The sequence below is a fragment of the Pan troglodytes genome, chromosome X, assembly GCF_028858775.2.
Source record: "Pan troglodytes isolate AG18354 chromosome X, NHGRI_mPanTro3-v2.0_pri, whole genome shotgun sequence".
NCBI classification, from domain to species: domain Eukaryota; kingdom Metazoa; phylum Chordata; class Mammalia; order Primates; family Hominidae; genus Pan; species Pan troglodytes.
In genome coordinates, this window is record NC_072421.2 from 73994416 (window position 1) to 74013972 (window position 19557).

The 19557-nt window shown below is 41.4% G+C and overlaps 1 protein-coding gene across 2 annotated transcripts; it reads left to right on the forward strand.

Annotated features, from left to right (window-relative positions):
- Positions 1-7583: 7583 nt before the first annotated feature.
- On the forward strand, positions 7584-12990 carry PBDC1 (polysaccharide biosynthesis domain containing 1). 2 transcript variants are annotated; one of them, XM_016944122.4, is made up of 6 exons: positions 7584-7950; positions 8367-8432; positions 9672-9731; positions 10255-10395; positions 11670-11781; positions 12406-12990. In XM_016944122.4, the coding sequence occupies exons 1-6, from the start codon at positions 7921-7923 to the stop codon at positions 12696-12698; spliced, it is 702 nt and encodes a 233-aa protein (XP_016799611.2). In that variant the 5' UTR covers positions 7584-7920; the 3' UTR covers positions 12699-12990. The 2 variants fall into 2 exon arrangements, with proteins under 2 accessions (XP_016799611.2, XP_016799612.3); XM_016944123.4 differs by lacking the exon at positions 11670-11781 and having other exon boundaries at positions 7784-7950.
- The last annotated feature ends 6567 nt before the right edge of the window (positions 12991-19557 follow it).

Sequence of the window (19557 nt, forward strand, 5' to 3'; positions counted from 1 at the left end):
GCCATCATTCTCAGCAAACTAACACAAGAACAGAAAACCAAACATCGCATGTTTTCACTCATAAGTGGTAGTTGAACAATGAGTACACATGGACACAGGGAGGGGAACATCACACACTGGGGCCTGTTGTGGGGCAGGGAGCTAGGGGAGAGAGAGCATTAGGAGAAATCCCTAATGTATGTGATGGGTTGATGGGTGCAGCAAACCACCATGGCACGTGTATAACTATGTAACAAACCTTCATGTTCTGCACATGTACCCCAGAACTCAAAGTATATATATAGAAATAAGGAACACACAAAGGAGATAACATGTAAACTAAATGAAATGCAAGCCCCACTAAGGGTAAAGCGATGGTATCACACTGAAAGTGGATACCATCTCTTGTGCTACCCTAAAATGCTCTGCAAAATGAACCGTGGTCTCTACACTAAGATATTAATACATCTTAGGATGGCGAAATTACATCCAGCTGTATAATGGGAGCCCTCTCTTATCAATCTCAGGTCTCTTTGAGGCCTGGTCTGTTGATTGTGACATAATCTCCTACAACACCAGGGACAGCATAAGTGAGATGTGAAAGATAAATATCTCCATGGAAGGAAGGAAGCCCTTCCTTCTAGGATACTTTCTACTCTGACTCACTGGCCTCTCTTGCCGGTTTCTCAAAGTATAAAATTTTTGTACCCTCAAAACCTGCTTGCACAAAACCTACATGCTCCCTAAGTATGCACAAGGTTGAAGGGACAACTTTGCTTCCCAGTTTCCCCAGGGATAGTAGAATTTATCTGTGAGTTCTGTTGATTGGGCCCATCTCATATTCTTCAGGTTCCATTTATTTATAAGACATTGCTGCTTTCAATGTGTCATCAAATCTTTCTGCTCTCCAAGAAGCCTGAAATATCTTATGGTCCTTGGTACAGTGTTCAAGGATCATGCAGGGCTTTTTTTTTTTTTTTCAGTTGTGCTGCAGATAGCAGGAGGGAGCAGCCCATAGTTTCTGCATGCAGCTGCTTATTACAGTAAATAAAATCATAGTATCTTAGTTCATTTGTGCTGCTTTAACAAAATACTACAGACTAGGTAATTTATAGACAGTAGAAGTTTATTTATCACAGTTCTGGAGGTTTGGAAATCCAGGATCATGGCACCAGCTGGTGAGGGCTTGGCCTCTCTGCTTCTATGAATGATACTTTGTTGTTGCATCCTCTTGAGGGTAGGAACTCTGTGTTGTCTGTCGCATGGCAAAGGGAACAGACAAGGCAACAAGGGGTGAACTTCCTCTTCAGGCCCTTTTATAAGATTGCCTGATCCCATTCATGAGGGCTCTACCCCAATCACCTCCCAAAGGCCACAACTCCCAATACTGTTGCTCTGGGGATGAAGTTTCAAAGTCAGTTTTGGAGGGGACAAAAACATTTATACTGTAGAGCATAACTTCCATTAATTGAGCCACTCTCCTAATTAGATTATGTTCCACACTACATGAATGATTTCAGAATAATGCCACAGTTAGGTATTTTTGTGCTCATTTAATTCTTTTAAATGAGACCCTGTTCTAAAATGGTATGTAAAAGAATTAGGACTTGATTTCAAGGTCTAAGTTTATCACTAGATGGTATCATGGATACTGGATGGTTTTTCTTGAGTTTCCCTTCCTGAGAAGCAAATCTGTTTACCAGCTACAATATAGCAGTACCTGTAGTTCATGGCCAGCCTGGCAGCACTATCTTACTACAGTACCCTTTGGAGCACTAAAGTTACTGTTAATGACAAAGAGAAAGGATGGAGAAGAAATTCTGGATATGACAAAATGCCGAGAGGGGTTTATGGAGACTAGTGAATGTAAAAGGGAGGGACATTGATGGCATCCGTGTCATGATGGCCACTGCACCTCAAGACAACAAGATCTTCAGGGATTTGTGAGTCCTCATGTCATAAGGGATGCAATACATTGTGTCATCTCCTGTAACAACTGTGTCAGGTTGGCCAGAATGGCATCTCAAAGAACTGTTGTACTTACTCCTGACCACAAAACAGTCCGGGGACAGGATCACCATTCTCACATGTAACAGTTTCAGCAAGATGGCACAAACAACTTATTTTACTTGCTCCCCATTACATTTTGTTAACCAGGTTTTCTCCTCTCATGGAATACTCTATCACAATATTTCTGACTACAGCCCCAGGGTTTTTTTTTTTTTTTTTTTGCTTCCAGCTTTTGGTAACAGGTTTCTAAGCCAACCAAGTTTGCTTTCCTGTCTGTAGTCTAATAGCCAAACAGACCATAAGAATCATGTCCCTGAAGAATGTCTACATGGCCTATTTTGCTACTCAATTCATGTTCAGTAACTCATTGAGCTCATTATCCCAGGTATGGCTAGTTTATACCTAGTTCATACATCAATTTAGGCTAGAAGCCATACCTGGTATTAACTCTTTGTTACTTTTTGAGACATACTTCACCACATATTGTAATGTAATTATTACAACTGTTTCATGGATGCTTGAAAATAATGCATAGTATATAATTGTTGGGTTTAGGGCTGTGTACTCATGAAATCAAGTATTTATATTATGTTGTTTGAAACTTCTAAATTCTTATTAAATTATTGGCTGTTTGAGCTATCAATTGCTGAGAAACGTGTTAAAATATATCTTTTAATGACTTTGCTTATTTCTGCTTGTACTTTTTTCAATTTTTGCTTTATATATCTTGAAGCTGTATTACTACAAGGTGTCTGGGACAAGACTTAATCTGGGAAGGCATCCCGAGGTCACCGTTGCACTTTCTCCTGACCATAGAACATATCCTGTTAACATGATTAATAGAGATGTCCTCTTTAACATCCTGCTTTCACATTAAGCAGCCTTATACGAGGATATGAGTCATCTCCTGTAATTATCATGAACCACACCTGTCACAAGAAACACTTCTATTATCCAGATTTTATATTTTTATAGCAAACTAACTTACATGATTTCTCACTGTAGCCCTATTTGTCCTCCCAGCTTTTAATGACCAGCTTCGACATTTTTCAAATTGCCTTTCTCATATAGTCTGACAGCCACCAAGACCATGTAATCCATTTTCTTAGGTAGTATGTACATGGTTTAACCAACTGCAAATAGCAGTACTCATCTAACTACCTTGCTACTGACAAACTCATGTTTGATAACTCACTGCCTTCCTCTACCCTGTCTCCTACCAATTATAATTTTTACCTTCTCCACACTCCTTGGATACCTTGTGTTATAGACGCCTTAGCCTTTTAATCAGGACTAGTGATGCCTTTTGGTTCCACTGATGGCATATTCCCATTACCCGTCTAGGAAGCTAAAGAACAACTCATTGGAGTCCTTCCAAAAAAATAGAGGAAATCATACCAGTGGATTTCCATCCCCAGTTTTCTTACTCAACACCAAAAGGTCTTTTCTTGATGTAGTTTTATTTTTATTTTTATTTTTTATTTTTATTTTTGGAGACGGAGTCTCGCTCTGTCACCAGGCTGGAGTACAGTGGTGCGATCTTGGCTCACTGCAACCTCCACCTTCCCGGATCAAGCGATTCTCCTGCCACAGCCTCCTGAGTAGCTGGGACTACAGGCGTGCGCCACCACACCCGGCTAATTTTTTTTATTATTAGTAGAGATGGGCTTTCACCATGTTGGCCAGGATGGTCTCGATCTATTGATCTCGTGATCCACCCGCCTCGGCCTCCCAAAGTGCTGGGATTACAAGCCTGAGCCACCGTGCCTGGCCTGATATAGCTCTTAAAGTCCACCAACCCTCCCTTTTTATTTCCTGCCTTTCGTTCTTGACTGATTCCTCTCTCCTTTGTTTTAACAGCCAACTATTTTGAGTCTATCCGAAATAAGGTAAAGGCAAACACATATTCTGATAACTTTGCCTAGGCTGGTTTCCTTGCCTGGCAATATGAAAAGCTCCAGGTGACAGTTTTATCTCCTGCTGTTTGGGGATACAGAAGCAGTTGGCTTTTGCAATATTGGGAGGAGTCAATTCCTGGTCTCTACAAGTATCTAAGTCTGAGTGGTTGAGTAGTGAGTATTTATCTTATTTTATAGTTATGTATGTATATATGTATCTATGTATTTATTTGAGGTAGAATCTTGATCTGTCACCCAGGTTAGAGTGTAGTGGCACAGTCGTGGCTCACTGTAGCTAGCCTTGGCCTCCCAGCCTCGAGCAACCCTCCTGCCTCAGCCTCCCTAATAGCTGAGACTACAGGTATGTGCCAACACTCCAGGCTAATTTATAACTTTTCTTTTGTAGAAATGGAGTTTTACCATATTGCCCAGACTTGTCTCAATCTTCTGGAGTCAAGCAAACCGCCTGCCTCAGCCTCCGAAACTGCCGAGGTTACTGGTTTGAGCCGCCACATCCAGCCTAGTTACCTTATTTAAAACAATAAAAAATAACCCTAAAAAACAAAGTATTCACATATTACACATTTTAATGGGTTTTTAAATTGAAAGGCAGGCTAGGTGTGGTGGCTCACACTTGTTATCCCAGCACTTTGGGAGGCCGAGGTGGGTGGATCATTTGAGGTCAAGAGTTCGAGACCAGCCTGGTCAACATGGTGAAACCTCGTCTCTACTAAAAATAAAAAAAAAAAATAGCCCAGCTATTACAGGTGGTGCGCACCTGTAATCCCACCTATTTGGGAGGCTGAGGCAGGAGAATCACTTGAACCTGGGAGGCAGAGGTTGCAGTGAGCTGAGATCGTGCCACTGCACTCCAGCCTGGATGACAAAGTGAGACTGTCTCAAAAATAAATAAATAAATAAATAAATAAATAAATAAATAAATTTAAAGGCAATGAATTTCCTCAAAATATTAGATAAAGCAAATTACTCAAATGCTTCCTCAAGTAAAAGACCAGTTGGGTCTCTTGGATTTATTCTTGTCTATTTATTATGCACCAATTTGGCCATCAACTTGAGTCTATACCTCTATGCTACTCTATTGACCTCCTGGTAATGCCCCTGCATTTACTAACATTCGGCATACGTGTGGATGATTTATCTTACGTTCAGAGTTCTGTATTACATGGAGACTGCTGCCTTTGAAAAACCATGTCCTCCAGCTTTAGTAGTTCCCTAAAAACTTCCCTCCATCTCCCTGTTTGATTGGTTCTTCCACTCCCCTGAGGTGCTATTCAGAGCAAGCAACTTGTTAAAGACAAGACTTTAACATATTCCCTCTTGTGCTGAGCTGCCCTCTTACACTTTATGGAGAAAACAGAAGGTGTCTGGAAGGAACACCACAATTTCCTACTTTTGCTATCTCTCTTCATTCATGAAGTTTCTCTGGAGATAGAGCTAGCACATCCTCCAGGACGGCATTTTGCATAAGGCCAGTTACTCTGTACTCTTAAGTTTCTCTAAACTGAAAATAATTTTTTAAGTGCCTGGGTTTCCTAAAACATTAAAAATAAGACCCATTAACCATATGATTAATTATATGATCCAGTGATCCCAATTCTGGGTAAATATCCAAAAAAAATGAAAGCAAGTTCTCACAGTGATATTTGTACACTCATGTTCATAGCAGCATTATTCACAATAGCCAGAAGGTGAAAGCAACCCAAGTGTTTATCGATGAATAAATGGATAAACAAGATGTTGTATTTACATACAACGGATTTTTTTTTTTTTTTGAGACAGAATTTCACTCTGTTGCCCAGGCTGGAGTGCAGTGGCGCAATCTCGGCTCAGTGCAACCTCTGCCTTCCAGGTTCAAGCAATTATCCTGTCTCAACCTCCCAAGTAGCTGGGATTACAGGCACCCGCCAACATGCCTGGCTAATTTTTTTGTATTTTTAGTACAGACAGGCTTTCACCGTGTTAGCCAGGCTGGTTTCAAACTCCTGATCTCAAGTGATCCGCCTGCTTCAGCCTCCCAAAGTGTTAGGATTACAGGCATGAGTCACTGCACCCGGCGTTAATGGAATATTATTCAGCTTTAAAAATGTAGGAAATCCTGTCATATGCTACAACGTGGATGAAAGTTGAGGACATTATTCAGTCCCCAAAAGAAAAATACTGTATAACTCCAGTTATAAGCAGTGTCTAACATAGTTAAATTCATAGAAACAGAAAATAGAATGGTGGCTACCAGGGGCCAAAAGGAGAGGAAAGTGGAGAATCGTTCTTTAATGCATACAGAGTTTCAGTTTTGCAAGATGAAAAAGTTCTGGAGATCTGTCACACAACGATGTAAATATACTTAACACTACCTAAGTGTACACTTAAAAATGATTAAAATGGTAAATTTTTATATTATCTGATCTTTACCCCGATTTTTTTTTTAAAGTCCCTAGACCTCATGTTTCTTTCTAGCTGCACCTGTTTTGGAAGAACTTTCCATGATCACTAACATCTCTTCTTTATCTCCCACTCCCTCTTCAACCCACTACCATCTGACTTCTGCCCTTGTTCAGGTTGTCAATGACCATTCCACTAAACCTGCTCTTGCTAAGGTTGTCAACCTCCCTATATTTTTATGCTTAGTATACTCAACTGAGAGTACTGGGGTCTGCTCACCACTTATTTCTAGAAGCTCTTACATCCTTTGGTTTCTGTGAGGCTCTGCCTTGTTCTTTGACAGACAATCGACCACTTTTTTTTTTTTGCTGCCTTTTTTCCTTCATAAATGCTTGACCTGCTGCTTTTTATGTCTTTACAGTTCTTTAGAGTTTTCTTATGAAAGCTCAACTAAACCTGAAGTACCAACTATCAAATTTATCTCTGATCAGATCTCCCTCTGCCTGGTCAATTCTATCTGAATGACCCATAGGCTCTTCTAACTTAACTTCTCAAATTAAACTCATCATTTCTCCTCTGTGTTCCCTTGCTCAACGATATTTATGCCCAAATCCTATTCTGAAATCTGGGAGTCATACTAGAATCCAAATTCCCCTTTATCCTCTACATGAAATTAGTCAAAAAGTTCTATTGATTCTGCCCCCTTAATTCTCAAAATTCATCTCAACTGCCACTGCTTTAGTTTAGATTTTCATCACCCACTGCCTTCAAACTGGTGTCTCTGTCTCCAATTTTGTCTTCCTCAAATTAATCTTCCACGTTGTGTTAGAGTGATCATAAAAGTTAAATCTGACCATGAAGCTGGCCTACTTAAAAATCTTCAGTAGCTTACTGTTGCTCTAAGGGTAAACTCTCTACTCTTTAACATTCAGCATACCAAAGGCCCTGTGCTCCCTCAAATGATTATAGATGACTCCACTTTGGATTCAGCTATACTGCTTTTGTAATTCCCAGCAAGGTGCCACTAATGGCTTTGTTTGTGCTATTCCCTCTGCCTGGACTGTCTTTCCCTGTCTGCTTGGCTAAGCTCCCCTTCATGATTCAGCTTAGGTATCCCCCATTCATGCTCCCACATCATCCGATGCTATGCTGTGAGCACTACTGTATCCGGTCCCTCACTATATCTAGTTGTTCCAAGGCAGGGACTAAATTCTTCATTCCTGCACTCTGCGCCCTAGCACCATGCATTTTCGTGAATCACTCCCTGGTTTGGGGTACTGGTGTGTATGTGTATGCGCATGTGCGTATATGCGCATATGAATGGAGAGTAAATTTGAATTTTTGCTGGGCACACGGCGCAGTGAAGACAAGAAAGGGGCACTATTTTAACACAACCTTTTCCCGTGATCACCACCGAAAATTACTGACGAGTCAATCACCTCAGATCTCTCAAGCAGTCCAGCCTACGCAACAGTACTCCACCTCTGCGCCTGTGCGGGGAGGGTAAGGCGGGGCCAGCAACTTCCTCAGCTGGAGGGAGAGCGCACGGTGGAGCCGCCAGTTGAGAAGGACTCTGATCCGGCGCAGCTTTCCAATCAGCTGCGGAAGGAGCCACGCTTTCGGGGGTTGCAACATGGCGGCCACCAGTGGAACTGATGAACCGGTGAGACGCTGTTCTGGGGTCGGGAGAGTGGGGAGGTCGAGCCAGGTGGAGCCTTTTTTTTTTCTTTTTTGAGACAAGGTGTCACTCAGTCGCCCAGGCTGGAGTGCAGTGGTGGGATCACCGCTTACTGCAGCCTCGATCTCCAGCGCTCAGGTCTTCCGCCCACCTCATCCTCCCGAGGAGCTGGGACTACAGGCCCGTGCTACCACGCCCAGCTACATTTTTTGTATTTTTTGTAGAGACGGGGTTTCGCCATGTTGCCCAGGCTGGTCTCAAACTCCTGGGCTCAGGCGATCCGCCCGCCTCGGCCTCCCAAAGTGCTGGGATTACAGGCACGAGTCACCGCGACTGGCCTTGGGGGGAGCCACCGCGCCCGGCCTTGGGGGGAGCCTTGAACTCTTTTTCCTCCTTTCTAGGTTTCCGGGGAGTTGGTGTCTGTGGCACATGCGCTTTCTCTCCCAGCAGAGTCGTATGGCAACGATGTGAGTATGACTCACCCACAGCTCCCACCCACTCAGCTAGCCTGGGATCTCTGCAGGACCTGCCTGCCACTAAGTTATAACTTCATGTCCTGATAATCTACTGCAGACCCTCTCCACTTACACCAGAAACTGCACCTTCGTTCAGTTCGTTTTAATCTTGGTCCACAAACGCAGGACTAACGCCTGTGGAAGTGGTTCCCCAAGTTGGCCACGCTTTAGAATTACTGGGGAGCTTTTAAACATCCCGCTGCCTAGATTGCAGTTCATACCACCTAAATCAGAATGTCTGGGTAATGAGAGCCAAGAATCAGTATTTTTAAAGGGTCTCTGAGGGATTCCATTGTGCAGCTTATGGTGTGTCTAGTTTAGAAAATTACTGAGAAAGTATATGAGGTATTTTCCAAAACAAGACGAGAGGATGTGAGAATAGTAAAAACACCCAAATAAGAGTGTGATACATATAATGAGTGGGTCAGGCCATAAGATCCAAATAATTTAGCTGAAGGAGAAATCCCTAAGGGGCCAAGGCAGTGGAAGACTTGACTGAGGAAATGGAGCTTTACCTGTATCCTCAAAGTGTAGGTGGACAAAGGACATGGATTGGCACGTGGGAAAAGTGCATGGTCTAAGGCATGGAGGTAACAAATGCAAATGGCTTTTTCTGGAGTCAGTGAAATAGCTCGGTCTCGTTGGAATGGGAGATTCCAGTGGAACCTCCAGTGGGGTGCTTGGTAAGACTTATTATAACCTTGACCTGTTTCATGTGCTAATTCATTTCTAGGTGTTACAGTATGGGGAATTGGCTGTTTGGTAAACAAAAATGATTACGACATGCTTCAGTCTTAAAAGTGAAAAGTAATTTTCATTTTGATTCTTTATTCTCCCAACAGCTCAGTGGAATTGATGGGTATATTATTTAAGTTTTACAATGATTTAACTCAATCCTGAGAAGGTGATTTATCTGCTGCTTTATTTAGTCTCCCAGCTTTCACTAGCAGCTGGGAAAAGATAGCCGGTGGCTCATTGTGTTCATTATACTGTGTAGGTAGCTTTTTTTGGTTGTCATACAGACAAAATAATTATTGTCCAAATTTATTACTCCAGTTTTTATCATTTGACAGTAACATCAAGTTTGGTAGCCCTCTTGAGCATTAACTAGACATCCACATACTTCCTTAATTTGCTATTCAGTAGTAGGATGGGGAGATTTATGACCTGGCATTCTTCACTCCTTTGCAGCCTGACATTGAGATGGCTTGGGCCATGAGAGCAATGCAGCATGCTGAAGTCTATTACAAGGTGAGTTGTCTTTCTTCATCATTAAGCAGAATTAAACATGTAATTATAGTGTATGATGCTCTGCTTATCACTATTCTCAGCAAGTTAAACAGTTGTGTTTTGGAGATCATTTTTATTAATGTAAGTTCTTACCCACAGACAACAGAGGAGCGAAGGCAAATTTGTTTCTACAATGAGTTCTGCTGCTTTGCCCAGCGTTATAATGCTAACTGACAAAAGGGCATCTGGCCCATACATAGTAGGCACTTAATAAATGTTTGTTGAATGAATGAACAATCCACGGAGGGCAATAGCCAGGCAGTACTATGGTTAAGTAAGCCAACTGCCAAATTGGTGGAAGGGATTGTAATAATATATTATGGCCTTAAACTGTGTCATGATTTCATCCAGGATGTAGACTGTCGACACTTCCTGAAGAGATCTTCTGCCCTGAGAACCATAAAGGTTTTCTGGTGGGGATGGGGAAGATAGAAGTATAGTAAATTACAGACTAGCATCTGTATGTTGTCTTACTGTTTCGCAGCTGATTTCATCAGTTGACCCACAGTTCCTGAAACTCACCAAAGTAGATGACCAAATTTACTCTGAGTTCCGGAAAAATTTTGAGACCCTTAGGATAGATGTATTGGACCCAGAAGAACTCAAGTCAGAATCAGCCAAAGAGGTAAAAATTCTCTTTCTTAAATATTACTTAGCATTTAACCAACAATTTTTGATTGCGACTGTTTTTTTACATTTAAGCTCTTTTTTTGTTTGAGAAAAATATGTAAAGAACCAGAACTTCTTTTCTAGTTGTAATCAACTAAGTTAGGAAATGAATGTTTTTCCAGTTTGTGGACTTTTCATGTTGTTGAGTCTATTTTTTTCTCCTTTTTGTCTTGGACATTTTAAATCTCCACCCATCAGCCCTTTCAGAGGAGGATGGATCAGTTTATTTAGGTAGTATAGCCAGAAGGCTTGGATGGGGAGTGGCAAATAGGGTATAGGAAGGTGTTTTGATTCTCCGGATTTAAGTTCATGTGATTACAGGCCATGGGTAACTGGAAAACTTTTGTTTTTCATTGCTTATGTGATTATCCTATACTTTGATAGGAAACTAACACATTTACAGTTAGGAAAAAAATGTTTTCCTTGAGAGTAAACCCTTGGCTAATGAAGAATCTAAAGTTTTTGTTTGTTTGTTTGTTTTGTTTTGTTTTGTTTTGTTTTTTGTTTTTTGTTTTTTTTTTGATACAGGGTCTCACTCTGTTGCCCAGGCTGGAGTGCGGTGGTGCCATCTCAGCTCACTGCAACCTCCACCTCTCAAGCTCAAACAGTCCTCCTGCTTCAGCCTCCCTAGTAGGTGGGACTGCAGGTGCATGCTACCATGCCCAGCTAATATTTTGTATTTTTGGTAGAGACAGGGTTTCACCATGTTGACCAGGCTGGTCTTAAACTCCTGAGCTCAAGCGATCCGCCCGCCTCGGTCTTTCAAAGTGCTGGGATTGCAGGCGTGAGCCACCACACCCAGCCAAGAATCTACACTTTTAACTCCTAGCAGGCAGTTAGTGATCTTTGTCTTTGGAAAACTGTCACTACTGAATGGACTTCTTTATTAAAATCATTTGTGTTTTAGTGGGGATAGATGACCATTTTGGGCTGAACTGACCAATAACTTCAAAACAAAACAATTGACTTAAGAAATAATATTTTAATTCTGCAGTAAAGGATTTATATATTTTTCAGAGTAAAATATTGTTCATCTTGGGAAATGGCAGTCTAAAGACACAATAGGTAGCACAGAAACGCATTGCTAGTTTCACTGTGAAACCAACAATCACCTCAATCCCAGTCTCACTATGATTATTTTCCTTACTGGGAAAATGGAAGTCCCTCTCCTGGCCTGAGTACATCAGCCTCTTGCATTTGTCAGCTAAAGCATCGTTTTTGCCTTTATAGAAGTGGAGGCCATTCTGCTTGAAGTTTAATGGGATTGTTGAAGACTTCAACTATGGTACTTTGCTGCGACTAGATTGTTCTCAGGGCTACACTGAGGAAAACACCATCTTTGGTGAGTTTCTTCCCTCTGGAATTGTTTCTGTGTAAGGAGACTGAACAGTCTGGCTTTACTGATGAATCAGTAACGTGTATAGTTAGGTCACCTTATCTTGTTTCATCTTTAAAGATCTTGTTGCTGTTTTTATGTAACTTGAAGATAGTTAAGTATTTTCAATCTCATTAATATGAGATTGGAATTAAAGATCTCTGAAGTTTATGACTATACTGGAATGGTTGGCATGTTATTTCAATTTTGTCAGTAGATTTCCAGCATATTTAGGGAACAGGCCAGGCACAGTGTCTCATGCCTTGTAATACCAGCACTTTGGGAGGCTGACATGGGAGGATCACTTGAGCTGAGGATTTTGAGACCAGCCTGGGCAACATAGGGAGACCCCATCTCTACAAAAACATTTAAAAAATTAGCCAGGTATAGTGGTGAGTGTTTGTAGTTCCAGCTATTCAGGAGACTGAGGCAGGAGGATTGCTTGAACCAGGGAAATTGAGGCTGCAGTAAGCTGTGATTGTGCCACTGCAGTCCAGCCCTGGTCATCAGAGTGAGACCCTGTCTCAAAAAAAAAGAGATTTAGGGAATAAGCTGAGAGTAGGATGATAATCAATTCTGTTCACTTTTCAGCCCCCAGGATACAATTCTTTGCCATTGAAATTGCTCGGAACCGGGAAGGCTATAACAAAGCTGTTTATATCAGTGTTCAGGACAAAGAAGGAGAGAAAGGAGTCAACAATGGAGGAGAAAAAAGAGCTGACAGTGGAGAAGAAGAGAACACCAAGAATGGAGGAGAGAAAGGAGCTGATAGTGGAGAAGAAAAAGAGGAAGGAATCAACAGAGAAGACAAAACTGACAAAGGAGGAGAAAAAGGGAAAGAAGCTGACAAAGAAATTAACAAAAGTGGTGAAAAAGCTATGTAAGGTATACAGGGAACAGCACTCTAGAAGCTATGACTCAACTGAGACTACAAGTACCACGGTGCTACTTGCACAGACCCCTTTGGTTAAATGTAAATTCTTGTACAATTGAAGGATACTCAGGAGGACATCTTTCTAGTCTAACAGTCAGGAGCTGCTCTGGTCATTCCCTTGTATGAACTGGTCTAAAGACTGTTAGTGGGGTGTTAGTTGATTTTTCCTGGTATACTGTTTCTTGGCTGACACTACTGGTCAAGTAAGAAATTTGTAAATAAATTTCTTTTGGTTCTTATTATCTATATCTGTGACTGACTTTAAAAAGGTATTTGACACTTGACATTTTTTTCAAATATGTAATCTCATCACCATGTCTTATATAAAATAATTTACTCCTGTTTCTTACTGCTTCTCACTGTTTCCTGTAGTGAAGTTCTCTAAACTTGTTAAGTTATACCTGGTGTTGGGATTAGAAGTCCTTACATAAGAATTGACTCTTAATCTCTGAGTGACTATAACTCCCTGATTTCTTTGCTATATATGACAAAAGATTTGATAAATAGCAGCAACCTGAACCTGTCAAACTAGTGAATGCAGCCCAGTTCATATTAGAAGAGCAAGAGACTGGACATGCTTCAGTATTTGCTTTTCTTTTGGTAGCCAGAATGTTACCTGAAAGCTAGCAAAAAAAAAAAAAAAAAAAAAAAAAAGGGAAAACCAGACAGAGTAGCTACCCCCCCCTTTTTTTTTTGGAGATGGAGTCTCACTCTGACTCCCAGGCGGGAGTGTAGTGGCACAATCTCGGCTCACTGCAACCTTGGCCTCCTGGGTTCAAGTGATTCTCCTGCCTCAGCCTCCCAAGTAGCTGGGACTACAGGTGCGTGCCACCATGCCCAGCTAATTTTTTGTATTTTTAGTAGACACGGGGATTCTGTGAAGAAAGTCAATGGTAGCTTGATGGGGATAGCATTATATCTATAAATTACTTTGGGCAGTATGGCCATTTTCACTATATTGATTTTTTCTCTCCATGAGCATGGAATGTTTTTCCATCTGTTTGTGTCCTCTCTTATTTCCTAGAGCAGTGGTTTGTAGTTTTCCTTGAAGAGGTCCTTCACATCCCTTGTAAGTTGTATTCCTAGGTATTTTATTCTCTTTGTAGCAATTATGAATGGGAGTTCACTCATGATTTGGCTCCGTTTGTCTATTTTTGGTTTATTGGTGATTTTTGCACATTGATTTTATATCCTGAGACTTTGCTGAAGTTGCTTATCAGCTTAAGGAGATTTTGGGCTGAGACGATGGGGTTTTCTAAATATACAATCATGTCATCTGCAAACAGAGACAATTTGACTTCCTCTCTTCCTATTTGAAAACGTTTTATTTCTTTCTCTTGGCTGATTGCCCTGACCAGAACTTCCAATACTACATTGAATAGGAATGGTGAGAGAGGGCATCCTGGTCTTGTGCCGATTTCCAAAGGGGATGCTTCCAGCTTTTGCCCATTCAGTATGATATTGGCTGTTGGATTATCATAAATAGCTCTTATTATTTTGAGATACGTTCCATCAATACCTAGTTTATTGAGAGTTTTTAGCATGAAGGGGTGTTGAATTTTATGGAAGGCTTTTTCTGCATCTAATGAGATAATCATGTGTTTTTTGTCATTGGTTCTGTTTATGTGATGGATTATGTTTATTGATTTGCATATGTTGAACCAGCCTTGCAACCGCGGGATGAAGCTGACTTGATCGTGGTGGATAAGCTTTTTGACGTGCTGCTGTATTCGGTGTGCCAGTATTTTATTGAGGATTTTCCTATTGATGTTCTTCAGGAATATTGGCCTAAAATTATCTTTTTTTTTGTTGTGTCTCTGCCAGGCTTTGGTATCAGGATGATGTTGGCCTCATAAAATGAGTTAGGGAGGAGTCCCTCTTTTTCTATTGATTGGAATAGTTTCAGAAGGAATGGTACCAGCTCTTCCTTGTACCTCTTGTAGAATCTGGCTGTGAATCCGTCTGGTCCTTGACTTTTTTTTGGTTGGTAGGCTATTAATTACTGCCTCAATTTCAGACCTTGTTATTGGTCTATTCAGGGATTCGACTTCTTCCTGGTTTAGACTTGGGAGGGTGTATGTGTCCAGGAACTTATCCATTTCTTCTAAGTTTTCTAGTTTATTTGCATAGAGGTCTTTTTAGTATTCTCTGATGGTAGTTTGTATTTCTGTGGGATCAGTGGTGATATCCCCTTTATCATTTTTCATTGTGTCTATTTGATTCTCTCTCTTTTCTTCTTTATTAGCCTGGCTAGCAGTCTATCTATTTTTTTGATCTTTTCAAAAAACAGCTCCTGGATTCATTGATTTTTTGAAGGAGTTTTTGTGTCTCTGTCGCCTTCAGTTCTGCTCTGATCTTAGTTATTTCTTGTCTTTAGTTAACTTTTGATTGTTTCTCTTGCTTCTCTAGTTCTTTTAATTGTGATGTTAGGGTGTCGATTTTAGATATATCCTGCTTTTTCTTGTGGGCATTTAGTGCTATAAATTTCCCTCTAAATACTGTTTTGGCTGTGTCCCAGAGATTCTGGTATGTTGTGTCTTTTTTCTCATTGGTTTCATAGAACATCTTTATTTCTGCCTTCTTTTCGTTATTTTCCCAGTAGGCATTCAATAGCAGGTTGTTCAGTTTCCATGTAATTGTGCAGTTTTGAGTGAGTTTCTTAATCCTACCTTCTAATTTGATTGCACTGTGGTCTGAGAGACTGTTTGTTATGATTTCCGTTCTTTTGCATTTGTTGAGGAGTTTTTACTTCCAATTATGTGGTCAATTTTAGAATAAGTGTGATGTGGTTCTGAGAAGAATATATATTCTGTTGATTTGTGGTGGAGAGTTCTGTAGATGTCTACTAGGTCTGCTTGTTCCAGAGCTGCATTCAAGCCTTGAATATCCTTGTTAATTTTCTGTCTCATTTATCTTTCTAATATTGACAGTGGGGTGTTAGTCTACCACTATTATTGTGTGGGAGTCTAAGTCTCTTTGTAGTTCTCTATGAATTTGCTTCATGAATCTGGGTGCTCCTTATTGGGTGCATATCTATTTAGGATAGCTAGTTCTTTTTGTTGCATTGATCCCCTTACCATTATGTAATACCCTTCTTTATCTCTTTTGGTCTTTGTTGGTTTAAAGTCTGTTTTATCAGAGACTAGGATTGGAACCCCTGCTTTCTTCTGCTTTCCATTTGCTTGGTAAATATTTCTCCATCCCTTTATTTTGAGCCTATGTGTGTCCTTGCACGTGAGATGGGTCTCCTGAATACAGTACACTGATGAGTCTTGACTCTATCCAATTTGCCAGTCTTTGTCTTTTAATTGGGGCATTTAGCCCATTTACATTTAAGGTTCATATTTTTAATGTGTGAATTTGATTCTGTCATTATGATATTAGCTGGTTATTTTGCCTGTTAGTTGATGCATTTTCTTCATAGTGTTGATGGTCTTTACAATTTGGTATGTTTTTGCAGTGACTGGTACCGGTTGATCCTTTCCGTGTTTAGTGCTTCCTTCAGGAGCTCTTGTAAGGCAGGCCTGGTGGTGACAAAATCTCTCAGCATTTGCTTGACTGTAGAGGATTTCATTTCTTCTTCGCTTATGAAGCTTAGTTTGGCTGGATATGAAATTCTGGGTTGAAAATTCTTTTAAGAATGTTGAATATTACCCTCCACTCTCTTCTGGCTTGTAGCGTTTCTGCATAGAGATCCGGTGTTAATCTGATGGGTTTCCCTTCGTGGGTAACCCGACCTTTCTCTCTGGCTGCCCTTCACATTTTTTCCTTCATTTCAACCTTGGTGAACCTGACGATTATGTGTCTTGGAGTTGCTCTTCTCGAGGAGTATCTTAGTGGTGTTCTCTGTATTTCCTGAATTTGATTGTTGGCCTCTCTTGCTATTTTGGGAAAGTTCTTCTGGATAATACCGTGAAGAATGTTTTCCAACTTGGTGCCATTTTCCCCGTCACTTTCAGGTACACCAATCAATCATAGGTTTGGTCTTTTCACATAATCCCATATTTCTTGGAGGCTTTGTTTGCTTCTTTTCATTCTTTTTTCTCTCATCTTGTCTTCACACTTTATTTCATTAAATTGATCTTCATTCTCTGATAGCCTTTCTTATGCTTGATCGATTTGACTATTGATCCTTGTGTATGCTTCACGAAGTTCTCATGCTGTGTTTTTTAGCTCCATTAGGTCATTTATGTTCTTCCCTAAACTGGTTATTCTAGTTAGCCATTCTTCTAACCTTTTTTCAAGATTCTTAGCTTCCTTGAACTGGGTTAGAACATGCTTCTTTAGCTCAGAGGAGTTTCTTATTACCCACCCTCTGAAGCGTACTTCTGTCAGTTTGTCAAACTCATTCTCCACCTAGTTTTGTTTCCTTGGTGGCGAGGAGTTGTGGTCCTTTGAAGGAGAAGAGGCATTCTGGTTTTTGGAATTTTCAGCCTTTTTGTGCTGTTTTTTTCTCCTCTTCGTGCATTTATCTACCTTTGCTCTTTGATGTTGGTGAGCTTTGGATGAGGTTTCTGTCTAGACGTCCTTTTTGTTGATGTTGATGCTCTCCCTTTCTGTTTTTTAGTTTTCCTTCTAACAGTCAGCCCCCTCTCCTGCAGGTCTGCTGTGGTTTGCTGGAAGTCCACTCCAGACCCTATCTGCCTGGGTATCACCAGCAGAGGCTGCAGAACAGCATAGATTGCTGCCTCTTCCTTCTTCTAGAAGCTTCATCCCAGGGGGCCCCCGCCGGATGCCAGCCGGAGCTCTCCTGTATGAAGTGTCCGTCGACCCCTGCTGGGAGGTGTCTCCCAGTCAGGACACACAGGGGTCAGGGACCCACTTGAGGCAGTCTGTTTCTTAGCAGAGCCCGAGCGCTGTGCTGGGAGATCCACTGCTCTCCAGAGCTGGCAGGCAGGAACGTTTAAGCCTGTTGAAGCTGCACCCACAGTCGCCCCTTCCCCCAGGTGCTCTGTCCCAGGGAGATGGGAGTTTTATCTATAAGCCCCTGACTGGGGCTGCTGCCTTTCTCTCAGAGATGCCCTGCCCCGAGAGGAGGAATCTAGAGAGGCAGTCTGGTTACAGTGGCTTTGCTCAGCTTCGGTGGGATCCACCCAGTTCAAACTTCTGGGAGGCTTTGTTTACACTGTGAGGGGAAAACCACCTACTAAAGCCTCAGTAATGGCAGATGCCCCTCCCCCCACCAAGCTTGAGAGTCCCAAGTGGACTTCAGACTGCTGTGCTGGTTGCAAGAAATCAAGCCAGTGGATCTTAGCTTTCTGGGCTCCGTGGGGGTGGGTTCTGCTGAGCTAGACCACTTGGCTCCCTGGCTTCAGCCTCCTTTCCAGGGGAGTGAACGGTTTTGTCTCACTGGCGTTCCAGGTGCCACTGGGGTTTGAAAAAATATTCCTGCAGCTAGCTTGGTGTCTGCCCAAAAGGTATTCCAGTTTTGTGCTTGAAACCAGGTCCTTGGTAGCATAGGCACCATAGGGACTCTCCTGGTCTGCAGGTTGCGAAGACCATGTGAAAAGCATAGTATCTTGGCCTGAGTGTCCTCAGGGCACAGTCCCTCGTGGCTTCCCTTGGCTAGGGGAGGGAGTTCCCCATCCCTTTCCCTTCCCAGGTGAGGCAACGCCCCACCTTGCTTCAGTTTGCCCACCGTGGGCTGCACCCACTGTCTAACCAGTCCCAATGAGATGAGCCGGGTACCTCAGTTGGAAATGCAGAAATCACCTGCCTTCTGTGTTGATCTCGCTTAGAGCTGCAGACCGGAGCTGTTCTTATTTGGCCATCTTGCCAGCCACCGTCTAATGGCTTTTCAGAGTACGTGCTTCAGTTATCTCCACGTGTATATGAAAGTTTATTCATTACCTCATAGACACACTGAGCTTGACTGCTGAAACTGGTTAGAAGAAACCACAATGTTTATAGTACATACAGTAAATACAAGGCTAACCACAGCATGATGATGCAAGAAAGGATTTACCAAAGCAGAGAAGGGGAAAATGAGGCTTTTTTTATTCCAGTGGACACAGGGAAAAAATAAAATTAAAACTAATTGACAAGTTATGCCCTAGGCAAGAGCTGAACTGTAGATGCATACATCTAGCAGCAACAATTGTGCACAAAGCAAATAGGTTTCTCCATGAATTGTCTTTGGCAAATTCTTAGAAATATTTAAAACATTTGTTACAGTCTTCGTTTTATAAAAATGTCTTTTTTAAAAGGGGTAAGAGAATGTTAAATACTTCATACTAGACAGACTTTGTTATTAAGAACTTTTACTGTATTAACTTTTTCTAGTTCATATCTTATTAAATATTAACAAAAGTGCATTCATATACATTGCCTCAGGCTGAGGAAGAATAAAGATTATTGGCCACATACAATTGTGCCCCTGATGGCCTTTTCCAGGTAGCTCACCAGTAAGAAAATGTGCTTAATGACTTCTCTCTGATTGGTTTTAGAGAATAAGAAACATGCAGTTGAAAGTCAGAGTACTTTAAAGCAAGAGGCATCTGTCCAAAGACTGGTTGATGAAATCTGGGGAAAGGGAGGGAAATACAAAGAATACTGTGGCTGCCCTATAAGGGAACAGGAATTCAAGGCAGTATCCAAAATTAGAGGTAAAGGAGCGGGCAGAATGGTGCTCTGGTGCGGTAAGCAATTCTTAAGATGGACTTAAGGTAACCACCACTTGGCATACATGTCCTTTATAATTCCCATCTGTTTCAGTGTGGGCATGACTTGTGAATATGAAGAAATTTTATTCCTGTGATTAAGTTACTGATCATTTTATTTTGAGTTAATCAAAGGGGAGATTATCCTGA